Source organism: Tyto alba, unplaced genomic scaffold, assembly GCF_018691265.1.
Source record: "Tyto alba isolate M040663 unplaced genomic scaffold, T.alba_DEE_v4.0 Super-Scaffold_22, whole genome shotgun sequence".
NCBI classification, from domain to species: Eukaryota; Metazoa; Chordata; class Aves; order Strigiformes; family Tytonidae; genus Tyto; species Tyto alba.
Genome location: NW_024881296.1, coordinates 37,116,726 through 37,129,872, shown reverse-complemented (window position 1 = coordinate 37,129,872; position 13,147 = coordinate 37,116,726). Strand labels below are relative to the sequence as shown.

The 13,147-nt window shown below is 41.8% G+C and overlaps 1 protein-coding gene across 17 annotated transcripts in view; it reads right to left on the bottom strand.

Moving 5' to 3' along the window:
• FAM184A (family with sequence similarity 184 member A) overlaps nt 1–4,895 on the bottom strand; it is an 82,293-nt gene extending 77,398 nt beyond the window's left edge. For all 17 annotated transcript variants that reach the window (XR_006165610.1, XR_006165609.1, XR_006165611.1 and 14 more), the window contains exon 1: nt 4,405–4,895. Coding sequence is in view for 12 of the 17 variants with exons in the window: in XM_042795999.1 (XP_042651933.1) it covers nt 4,405–4,584 (180 nt within the window). In the remaining 5 variants the exon portion in view is untranslated. The remainder of the gene's footprint in view (nt 1–4,404) is intronic.
• Between the last annotated feature and the right edge of the window lie 8,252 nt (nt 4,896–13,147).

Here is a 13,147-nt window from a genome sequence, read left to right as displayed (position 1 = left end):
TCTGAGTTAGATAATAAAAATTCCTCTTTATTCTTTGAAATAAATTTACTATCTACATCCCCAAGCAACTAACTGGGTTAACTACTACATTAATATCTATTCCCTAAGTACCCCTCTCTAACACAGGAAGACAGAAAGGAAAACAAAGGAGAAATTTTATCATTCTTTTTTCTAAAAGCAGTTTTCCCAATTTTATACAAGCTGATGGCAGAGTTGAGAACAGAACTGTGGTCTCTGGAGTCCCAGATTCTAGCTTCTTGTTTACTGAGGTATGGTGCACCTCGGATAACTTTGTTGCCTTAAACTTTGAACTAGTTGAGTTTTTTGGAACCTTTCCAGAACTGAACTATCCAGCTCTAAGTATGTACCGGGGGAAAACATCAGAGTTTTGTACAGTTTTTTCTTTTTAATAAAAAGATAGAAATGATCACTGAAGGGTACATATCATTGGCACAGAACTTACAGACTCTTCTTCCAGTTAATGTGAAATTTCTGCAGCTAATATCATGCAATCAAACCAGTGCTAAAGATTCTCATTGCATAATCCCAGCACAGATTATGAAGTTATTCCGTAAAAATCAAAGATTTATGTTGATGTCACAAAGCTTGCACAGACTTTGCAGACACATTTAGACTATAGCTTTCTCAATCACAAATGTTCAAGCTGGAAACTACAGCACAAAAACAAACCAAAAAAAAAAAAAACCCAAACCACACCAAAAGAAAAACACTAAACAAATTCCATTCTCCCCTACTGATGTAAGCACAGCAGTAACTTGCTCTTTGTTTCCTATTCCAGTTGTCTTACGCAACTAATTAAATATATATGCATATTTTCATCTGCATCAGGCATAATACAACACTGCATTACCACCCTAGCATGCAGTAGTACAAACAAATATATGCAATCTCATAATCACAGTTTATTTCTTGTTGGCTTTAATCTTTGTGTCAGATGCTACCTTATCCCCAAACTGGTACACAGATCTTTCAAAATGCCTGACAATAAGGAGCTTAAATTGCTAAGGCCTAAAATTGCTTCAGTTATAATTTACCACAGTCTTTAAACATGACATGGGGTATCATCTTATCTTTTAAAGCTGCATTTCTAACCACTTGTTTTAATTTTAATATGCTTAATCTGCAGGGGAAGGTAAATCAAGCAAGTCTTTCCCCCCTCCAAAAGTAAAAATATAGTTAAGCACTTCAGAAGTGTTGTGCTTAGTAAAATGGGTTTGTATCTTATTTTGCCTCACTCTGAATTACTGATTGAATCTGGTTATTACACAAATTTCACCTTTTTCTTTGTGCAGCTGTATTGTTTTGACTGCGACATCAGATTCTCTCTAAGTAATGTGAAAACATAACAGATGAATCCTAATTTTGGAATTTTACATTGACTTCATGAGTGACCTGCATCTTCTGTGGGGAAAGCATTTTCTTCTGCTGTCACTCACAGCTCATAATACAAACTGTAAAAGGATAGTCAAAAAACCTATTCAGTCACATTTCTTTTGTCAGAAGACAGAAGCTGTCTGGATAGCTTAACTATGTGTATCCCTTTGGCAATGCCCCATGCATATTTAGACTTCCTGTTACTATACTATTGGTGGTTTTGTTTTGACCTGATGAAGCACCTAACTTCAGCTCTAATGACACTGCGAGACTTAATGTATCTTCAAGGCAGTCTTAGAGAAGAGTTGGAAGACAAAAAACAATTAAACAGAGAAAACAGTTGAAAGATATGCGAGAAGTGTCTTATGTATAAGATATTAAACAATGAGAAGCACAATTAAGAAGTGGTATTCTTAATAAGAAGTTCTTAGATTACTGAAGAGGAATTCTACACACATAAATTAGTAAGCATTTGACAAAGCTAGAACATCAGAATTTGGTCAAAAGACCTTCACAGAAATAACTAAGTATCTTTTTCACATCAGCTTATTTCCAGAAAACTTCTGCAAAGTGAAGTTAGTTCTTCTCTGACAGTTAGCTCTCACTTACAGAAATTAAGTACTGTGTTTACATTTTCCCCCTGTACCCTGAGTCCTTCCTCAAGGATTAGTTTCTGTAGCCATCTATCAAACCAGGCTTCAGACTCTAGAGCAGCTGAGAAAGTTTAGATTATACTTTACCCAGAAGCTTCTATACTTCTTTTAAGCCTCCATTTCTCAAAGGTCAAGTAACAAACAGAAATGTAGGACCTGAGCCCTCTAACTACAAAACTATCAAAATTTGCACCTCTATCTCAATGAAATTAATGCTGTTGAATACTTGGTATCTTAATCTTTAAATTCTTAGTTTTATTTTTGCAATAGGTGCAAGAGAAGTAATTTTATTATACATCCTGTTTCACATCTAAAAACACTGTTGTTCCCTCCAGACCTTCAGTCAGTACAAAGATATGATCACTTTCCAAGTTTTTTCCCTAAAGCTTGAAAACAGAACACAAACACACAAACTAAAACTTTAACAGAATCTGCAAGTCACTGGGAAACAAATACAAGATTCCACTCCCACAAAACTCTAATACACATATAAACCCCTTGCACAAGCACAGAGTTTACAGTTATTTTAAATATCCGAGCAGAAGACAATGCATAGCTTTTATTTGCCCTACTCTAAGTCTTTGGCAGGACACATGCACACAATTTCTAGAATTTTAGAACTCCACTATGAATCATTAAAAAAAAAACTTATTAAAAAAACAGTGTTTGCTATCGCTCTCTTCACGTTTTTCAGTACCTAAATTCAAAATATTTCAGCACCATGCATTTAAATCCGTATTTAACTCACATCCACCTCAAGATATCTGACACATAATAACTGAGAGGGCAAAGAGCACATGCCCAGTGTTGTGGAACTCACAGGTATACACAAATGACTTCACAACAGAAGTGGAACACTGTTTCTGAAATAAACTGTAAACTGCTGGGTGAATTCCTAGAGAAAGGCAGGGAAATATATCAAAGGACACACATACAAATAAAAATTATTATTTGTAAGTATTACTTTGCATATGCACTAGGCCTTAACATAAGTCTAAAATACATTTGTGGTCTCCAGGTACTTTTTGCACCTTTCAGGGAGCAAAAGTCTGTAGTAATATCTTTAATTCATAATTTGTATGCACATGGAATAAAACCAAAAAGATTCTTCAGCTTATTTTAATTCTACTTTTCTCCTTATGAAATTACAATTTTAGTTCCACTGATGTTAACATGTAAAGAAATTGGACTCTGAATTCAAAGACAAGACAAAATACCCCTCAGTCATCAGTTTTCCAGTACATTAAGGTGCACAGAATGCCATGATAAATACTGTTTTAATTGGTCAATGGTGCATTTACTGTGCATAAATATGAACTGTCTCCACTGTGAGACTGCCAGCAGTCTTCACTCTCTTCATTCTTAGTTCCAACGAAATGTCACCTTCACCCATTTTAGTATACATTTGAAGAATACTAGCAGTTCCCACACTGCTTTTAAATTACCTTTAAAAGTTCTAGCTATGTAATTCAGAAAAAAATTATTTCTGTCAAGCTCTTTAACAAAGATACTCTGCCCTTCATTCCCTAAGCAATGCTATTCACCTATGGCTTGAGCATCACACAAGAGAGTATAGCACCAAATCTTTTTTTAAAGTTATTTTAATTAAATCATAGCTACAGTCACATCTGAAACATGGGGCCCACCAGCCTTAACAATATGTTTTTAAAACACCTTGTAGTTTGAACCCAGCCTTTAATAAAGGTACAATGTATTTCCTATACTGGAGGTGATACAAGAACAACTGTTCAGTCAGCAATACAGGATCAGAGATATCTTCACACTTCTCCCTCACCATCTAAGGCATTTAAGATATTACCAGACACCTTAAATAACAGCACTTCTCTTCCACAAAAGGAAAGCAAGCCTCACTTGAATCTCTCTATTTAAAGACTCGGATAGCGGTTTGTAAGAGAGCCAGAGGAGAAGCTACAATTTTCATAGACTGAATAGGAAGTACCAGCCCAGCAACGGGGGATTACCCCGCGTGGACCCAGATACCTGGCTGTGCCAGACGGAATTTGGATAAAACTAACCAGGAACCGGTACTGCGGCCCTTTCCGTGCACGGTTCGTCTCCAGCAGCCGCCGTCCCCGGTCTCCGCGCCCGCGTGTGCCGGGGCTTTCCCCGCAGGACGCCGCGCTGCGCTCCCGCGGGGACCGGGGCTGCTCCCGGGGCACAGCGGCCGCTCCGGGCCCGGCCTCCGGGCCACAAACCCGGCCGCACCCCACCCGGGTTTAACAGCAGCCCTGAGAACCACCCTCCCCTCAACCCCCATCCCTGCCTCGGGGGTGGCAAGAAGCCAAGGGAAACACCGGGGAGTGAGGGAGAAAAGGCGGGGAGGGCGTTCCCTCACCTTGGTGAGCTGGGCAATCTTCTTGCTCATTTTGAAGTGCAGGTCCGGGCTGTGCTCGGCGCTCAGTCCCGGCTGGGCCGAGCCGGAGCCGAGTTTGCCCGCGCCGGGCGCGGAACCGCCGCCGCCACCGCCGCCGTAGCTGTGTTGCGGCTGCTGCCAGCCCATCCCCGGGGTCGCCATCTTCACCACCCGGTCCCCGCCGCCTCTCAGGCTCCGCCGGCACCGGCCCTACCGGGGACCCGGTTCCGAGGGTGCCTCAGCCGCGAGGCGCTGCCCGAGGCGGCTCCTCCCGCCCTGGGACCGGCCTCGGGCGCTTCCTATTGCCGCCACCGCCCCCAGCCGCGCTGGGCTGCGGCGTCAACCCCTCTGGGCCGCTGCGCGAAGCGGCGCCAGCCTCGCCTCGCCTCGCCTCTCCCTGCCCGGCACTGGGGGGCGAGGCCGGCCCAGCCCTCAGGCGGGCGGCAGCGGAAAGAGCGCGCGCGGTTGCCGGGCGGCCGCCGGGCTGTTTACGCCGCGCGGCCCCCACCCCCCCACCGCGTCACACGCAGGCCCCGCCCAGCCCCGCTCACGCGCCCGCAGCCTCCTCCTCCTCCTCCCCCCCACCCCCACGCCGCGCTCCCCCGCCGGCCGTTGGCGGCGGCGCCAGGAGCCGTTAACGGGGGGGGGGGGGGGGGGCGGTGTACAGAGAGCCCGGAGAATGCCGGGGGGTGGCGCGGGGCTAGAAGAGAGCTCCTCGGCAGTGGGAGGGCGCCGGGGGCACTACAGTCCGGTGTGCGTGAGTGAATAAAGTGGGTGAGGTGGTGTTGGCTGCTGGGTCTGGAATCACAGAACGGTTTGGGTTGGAAGGGACCTTAGAGATCATCTGGTTCCAACCCCCCTGCCCCGGGCAGGGCCCCCTTCCCCCAGCCCAGGGGGCTCCCAGCCCCGTCCAACCTGGCCTTGAACCCTTCCAGGGAGGGGGCAGCCACAGCTGCTCTGGGCACCCTGGGCCAGCGCCTCACCCCCCGCACAGGGAACAATTTCTTCCTAATATCGACCATAAATCTACCCTCTGTCAGTTTAAAACTGTTACACCTTGACCTATCACTAGATGCCCTTGTAAAATGTCCCTCTGGCTCTCCTGTAGCCCCCTTTCAGTATTGGCAGGCTGCTATAAGGTCTCCCCAGAACCTTCTCCAGGCTGAACCACCCCAACTCTCTCAGCCTGGCCTCATCAGGGAGGTGCTCCAGTCCTCTGAGCATCTTTGTGGCCTCCTCTGGATTCACTCGAGCAGGCCCGTGTCCTTCTTATGTTGGGGGTCCCAGAGCTGGACACAGGACTCCAGGTGGGGTCTCATGAGAGCAGAGTGGATTGGAAGAATCCCTTCCCTCAACCTGCTGCCCACCCTGCTCTTGATGCAGCCCGGGTTACGGTTGGCTTTCTGGGCTGTGAATGCATATGGCTGGGTCATGAGCTTCTTGTCAACCAACACCCCCAAGTCCCTCTCCGCAGGGCTGCTCTCAACCCCCTCACCACCCAGCCTGGATTTGTGTTTGGGATTGCCCCGACCCATGTGCAGGACCTTGCCCTTGGCCTTGTTGAACTTCACGAGGTTTGCACAGACCCACCTCTCCAGCCTGTGAAGGTCCCTCGGGATGGCATCCCTGCCCTCCAGCGTGTCGACCACACCGCACAGCTTGGTGTTGTCAGCAAACCTGCTGAGGGTGCACTCAGTCCCACTGTCCGTGTTGCCAATGAAGATGTTAAACAGCGCTGGTCCCAACACCAACCCCTGAGGAACCCCACTCATCACTGCCATCCACTTGGATATTGAGCTGTTGACTGAAACCCTTTGAGTGCACCCATCCGGCCAATTCCTTATCCACTGAGCAGTCCACCCATGAAATCCACATTTCTCCAAATTGGAGATCAGGATGTCATGTGGGACAGTGTCAGATGCTTTGCACAAGTCCAGGTAGATGACATCACTTGCTCTTCCCTTGTTCACCAATGCCATAACCCTGTTGCAGAAGGCCACCAGATTTGTCAGGTACAATTTGCCCTTAGTGAAGCCGTGTTGGCTGTCATCAATCACCTCCTTATTTTCCATGTGCCCCAGCATAGTTTCCAGGAGGATCCAGTCTGTGATCTTGCCAGGAACAGAGGTAAGACAGTATGTACTGGTCTGCAATGGAGGACGTGTGGTTTTCTCATAGTAGTACAGGTAGGGGCAAGTAGCACCATAAAACTGAAGTAGGTAGTAAATTAGGTAAGCACCTGACTGCACAATTACTTCAGGTTTTGAGGGAAGAAATAACAGATCATGGGGTGACTCAGCCAGGTGAAGGGGGAGGCATTCCTTTGAGCTGGCCAGTCTCTTCCGTTGCTACAGGCACTGCCTCTGCTGACCGCAGTTACAGACCCACAGTCTGATGCATATGGAACGAAGGTCCCTGCCAGAAGGACTTCACAGCTGAATTTAGTACGTCCTTTAGCTTGGATTTGACTGCTCTCTTCTGTTTCCATCCTGTGCAACTCTTGAGAATAGCCACCTTCAACAATTTAATGTCTCTGCTAGGCTCTAGCCTTGTGAGAATATATGTATATTAATCCAGTTGGACACATTCAATTTCCTGATTAACAGCCTCTGCACTCATCTTTTAGAGAGTCCTTGGTACTCTCTGTTGAATAGTTTATCTTTTTACTGCTTTTCTTTTTCTGCTCTAAAAAATCTCTTCTTGGCCTGCATTCTTTGTAGGCAGACATAAATATCAAAGAGGTAAACTACAAAACTACACAGCTGAATCTGTTGTTCTCAACAAGAGTGTGGAGAAAAGTATTCCTTAGAATTTGCAAATGATAGAAATAGGTGGAACAGTAAATTATAAGAAGAGGTGCATATTACAGAGCAATGTGCCTCACTTGCTAATAGAGATTCATGCTTATATAGTATGCTAAATAACCAACCAAACATGAACTGCCAGTGCAAACCTGAGGTCACAGGGCAAGTGGAGATTCTTTGATGTATAGGCGGGACACTACCCAGAAGGTACAATTACATGTTGCTACTTTTGTACAGATTGTTTATGAGAGCAGAAGAGAAATACTTGCATGGAGGTCTGTGGTCTGTAATTTCCATGCATCAACATGTTGTAAAGGTGTTAAAAAAAGGGCCAGAAGAACTACACAGGTTCTGGAAAAAGTTTCATATACTGAAATATGTAATAAACTCAAACTATTTTGAGTAGTGAGGAGCCTAAAAAGTGATTTAATCCTAGTCTTTAAGTACCTGTGTTGCCTTAAACTCAGAATTTGCATTCTTCAGCAAATTGTGACACTGATTATTTTTTTTTTTCCTTCTGAAGTGGTCCGTTCTGGCAACAGAGAACAAAGGACAGATGGTGCCTGCCCAGGGCAGTGATTCATACAGATGAAATACAAGGGGATGAAAGATTGTTAGGAGCATCTGTACCAAATCTGTGTCCATAGATGACATCCATGAATAGCATATGCTGTTAATTCAGTTTTACCAAATTAAAAAATAATTCAGTTGGCAGAGGAGACTATGATTTTTCATGTCTAGGAAGGTCAAACTTCAGCAGTAGACTGATTGTGAAGACTTGGTTACAGATAGTGGTTGTAGGTGGATGATCGGGTGACCTTAAGCAAACTTCTTCATTCTTGTGCGAAAGGGCACTTTCTTTAGTGTACCTAATAATGGCTCTGATACTGAGGAAAGGCCAGCTCAGTTTATTATTGCTGCTAGAAATCTCAGAAGTTAGTGAAAGTAGTATTTTAATTTTCATCTACACATTTTAAACATTTTGGATAGAATTATTTCTCAAATTAATTAGAGTGGTTTGCGTTTATCAACATTTATTCTGAACAAAAAGCTTCACTGTTTTATTTTTCCAGTTTCTTCTGAGGAGTATACATATTTCCGGTGATTCGTATGGGCCCCAAACCATTGTTTTGAAGCATTCTGAAGTGACTTATATCTTCTAGGACAGAACAGTCAAATATGTTTAATTTTTCTCTCCTTCTTGTACTGAGCTGCTAAATATTAAGTTTTGTCTAGGTGCTTTTTAATCAAAAAAGCAATTAAATAGTCTTTGTCAATATTTAATGTGCCTTTCAGTAGTAGTTTTCATATTTTTTTTTTTTCTAGCTTCTCTTTACACATTTTATGTCTTTAGAGCTCAGATGGTGCCTGGTAAACTCTTTTCCATTCAGGTCTGAATGGAGCCCGTTTTCTTTAAGGTTGCTACTGGAAAGAGGTTTTATGCAGCAGAACAGTCAGGGCCCTAGTGCTTTTTATCCTGGTTGGGATTTGGTGTCTCATCAGTATAGTAGCACCTGTAGGTCCAAAGGTGTCCCAGGGCTTGGGCTGAGGCCATCCAGAGGCAAATGAGGAGACAGTGCTCTGGGTTTGCTGACGGGTACAAAAAGCACTGGAATGATTCTGGGCTTTTGGTGTGTATCATTGCTGTGAAAGCTGCACAGGGAAACCTTTAGTGTCTCTATCACTATGGGCTTATGTAAGTGGCACACAATTTGTATCGCTCCAGTGTCTCCATGTGAGGATAGGCACTATGTAGGAGTGCTCTTGGCATATGTATATGGAAGATTTTTTATAAATTTGAATAATATTGTTAGTGAATATATGCTTTAAGATTTTGATGTATCTGCTATGCATATATAGCAGCATATGTGCAAGACATACAATGACTTTATAGTTTTCATTTTTCTGGTGTAAAATCAACAACACTGCCTATGTGGAAATCGACCTGTGCTTTTTTTGTATTCTACTGACTATCTATTTTTCTGGGTATTTGATGTTCATATGTTCTGCTATGTGTGTATGTTTTCTAAAATTATGAAATATCATTACTGAGGTTTGCAAAACCAGGGAAGAATTTAATTTACATTCAGTCTGCTGGGAATATTATGGATTACAGGTTTCCATGTGTATAAAATCCCCTTTATTTATCTCATCACAGCTTTAACTAAGATAAATGTGTGCAATCGCTCCATGCCTTATTTCCAAGCCATAGGCACAAAGCTCCCTCTCTGATTCTTGTAACACAGAAAGTGTTACAAGGGCTAAGCTTGCTTTGTGATAATGTCTTTTGACAACTCTGAAGTTGTCAGAAAGTCGGCAGCTTTTACTGAAAGGACGGTTAGCAAGAAATTTGACCTAGTGGTATTTGCAGGTTTCTGCTGTTTAATTTGTAAGCCTGCAGCTACAGCTTTGAACAGTGAGTTTTCAATTTTGTTGTGTATGTCTATGAACAAAGGTGTTTATATCACAATTTTAATTTTCATTGAATGGTTAAATTATACAAGTATTTGTAACTAAATACTTAAAATACAGATACTCTCAAGAAAAAGTCTATTTATTTCTACCAGAATGCTAAACTAACCATGTTATATGCATACCTTACATTTATATACAGGTTCAATTATTTTCATAAAGTAATAGTTCACCATTTAAAAGAATAGTATAAAATACCCAAAATGACAATACAGCTTAAGCATATCTGTCATTCTTGCTTTAATTTTCTGGTGCGAACAAACCTGATGGAACATAATAACTGAATAAGCCCATGATGTCCTACTTTAACATAAAAACCTCATTGCTGAGGCTGAGGTTAATCTATGATGCTGGGATTTCTGTGTAAGAAACCATACAAACCAATTTTGTTCGGAAAGCATACAAGTAACAAATGTTTCTTCTCTTAGCTGTAGATAATGATATAAAGAGGGGCATATTTTCTGTTCTAGAAAGGACAAAAGAGTAGCCAAAATTGCCTTGCTGAGGTTGCATAGATGATCATGAAGGATATTCAGGGGGGAGGTGAAGAACCAAACAAAAATAAAAACTAAATGTCCTAATAACTTTGAAATAATCTCATGATCTTTTAATTTGTGGGTCAGAAAGACTGTGATTAATGTAAGGCACACAGTTGGGTCAACATTTCAGGATACTCATCTGAGTAATTCAATCAATTACCCTCTTCCCTCTACACACGCAAGTAAGCTTTCAGTCAATAATGAGTCAGTGGTACAGGGTGACAAATACAGGTTTATGACTCTACCTTGGTGGGTAAGATCTTTGGTCCTTACATCTTTTGGGTTTTATCATTTTGTGGCTGTATGCTGCCTTGGCCTTCAAAGCTTGAAAGACTCAACCCCTGCAAGTCTTGAACTAATGCGTACAAGAAACCTGACATAAACTGAATATTTCAAGTAAGAAAATAGAGAATAGTGAACACACATCTGATACAGATGAAGCTGTTCTATCCTCTCTGATGTCTATTTGCCCATCTAGGAAACTGTTAGTGTGTGGAAAATAATTGAGATCACCAATATGTGAAAGGAATATCCCCTCGTGCATGTGTCCAAACTGGAACTACTGTCAAGATATGATGGGAGAATGTTCCAACTTGTGAACAAGCATATTTGAACAGTTGAGTTTTTTGATGATTCTCTGGAAATTAATTTTCCAGATTCTGTAGAGATGTGCACTGGCACACAGAAAAATTCCCATGAGCAATTATCTCCAGATAATTCTATATTTCTTTAAATCCACTTGTATATTCTCTTGCATGACATTTTTATCCTCACATGGAAATATGTGGTTGGGTGCCTGTGGCTTTTTGTTAGAAAAATTAACAATAGCCCACTCTTTTATGTCAACTGTTTTCATTCAGTAAAGATTTTAATATTTTCATTTCAAGCACAAGAGAGTAGTTAAGGATGGAAAAGTCCGGTGTAAAGGAAGAAGACTGATATGAAAAGTGTAAGGCACTACCTTTCTTCTGATACAGCTCTCTTTTTTAATACTTCTGTTGTCTTATAATTCATTTTAACTTTGTTTTTTGAGCTTATTCCACTAAAAAAAAGCAGCAGGAGAAGTGAGAACAAAGGAAAAACCATCCCACTGCTTACATATTACTGTCCTTTAAAGGTGGGAGTCACACGAAGTAAGTATTGGTCATATCACTCACTGCTTTTCTGGAAGTTGCTGAGATACAGCTGGGTAAAAGATGCTTTAAGAGTCTACCTAGTATAAAATACTTTTCCTCTTGTTTTAGAAAAGATTATCCAGTACATTTCTGTTCTCTTTAGCTGCACAGATGGGGAAAACTGGATGAATCCTCAGTTAAGTATGAATCTTAGTGTTTCTATAAATTCATTACTCTTTCTTTGTAAAGTGCTGTTTCAGTCTAGGCCCTTGCTAATTTACCAGGACAGGAAGGTATTTACCAACATTGAGAAAGTACCCAGACACATAAAAAACCAATTCTTGTGCTCTTCCTGTCAAAACAGAGAACTAAACCTAGCAGAGCTCGCCACTGGATAGAAAATTAGTAAGACAACTGATCATTATGAAGCAAGAGCTCATACTGAAAATTCATCTAAGTGTTAATAGTAGTCTTACAGCATATTTCGTGCCAGCCATCTGCATCAATATGTAGCATGTAACCCTATGGAACCTGTCAGATACAGGCTTTTAGTAATTAGTGACTTCATTTCAGGCTTAGAGCCAGCATTTTGCCTGACAAAATATATTTTCTGGACTAAGCCGTCTTACTTTAAATAATGTTTCATTTTGCCTTTTCCCAAGGATTTTTTTGTTTGATAAATGGTATGCGTTTGCTCTAAGTTGCCAATGAAGTCCTGAAACAGGATATAATAGTCCTTATAGCCTTTCACATCACCTGCAAAGATTTAACATATTAGCTACTGCTTCAAGCTGCTTCTTAACAACTTTTCTCATTTTTCATTCTCCTTTTTTAAATTATGCATGTTTTTTCAGGTAGAAAAAATCAGACCTAAAACAGGGTAGTTGGCAGCTCTGCTGGGAACAAGTTCTTCAGAGGAATGGTGAACGGACAAGAGGAAAGGAACAGAGAGGTCTCATTGTGTAGGCTCAGGCTCTCTGGGGCAGGGTTGGCCTTTACGGCCAAGGAACTTGCTTTTCACACCAGATCTGCTAAGCATGACCCTCATGGGGAATTTGGCAGACACCGAAAGAACTGGCATCCCTTCCTGCACAACCCATGGAAATCAACCTTGTTTTCCACTCCCTGGGATACAGCAGACCAAATCCTGATCTTAATGTTTCAAATCAATCTTTCTAGATTTATGCTACACATAAATTTAGTGATGCAAATAAAGCTTCATTGAATTTCTCTGTTCAAATTCAAGTTGCAGGCCCATTTCTGCACAGGAAAACACAATTTTATCAATATGTGCTAAATTTAGCATAATTCTTACTATGCTGACTACTGCAGAGGAAGGATCCAGTCTCGCTTTCAACACTGGAATATAAATTTAATCAGCTGACTAAGACACTTTTATGTAAGGATGTTAGAAAGTGTTTTTCATTTTGCTCATGGACAAAATGGCAGATAGGATTAAAATTGATGTATTAAGTAACAGCTGAATTTGAAGGTATTTATCATAGATTTTTGATCTCTTACATTCTTATGCTCCTCGGACAATAACTCATTAAGGAGACTGTTCAGAGTAAAAAATGAATACATTTCAGTTAATTCAATTAATACTTTCACATTTATCTTTATTAAGATAAAAGCATTCCTACTGAGAGGAGCAGTGACTTTTGGTATATTATTGGAGTTTCTTCCAGGGATGCATTAGGTAACCTTGCTGACTCCTGTAATGTTCCTCTAAGAACAGAATTAAATGGAAGGGAGTGCTGTGAGTGGGGCTGGGTTGTTTTTAATGCAAATGTTA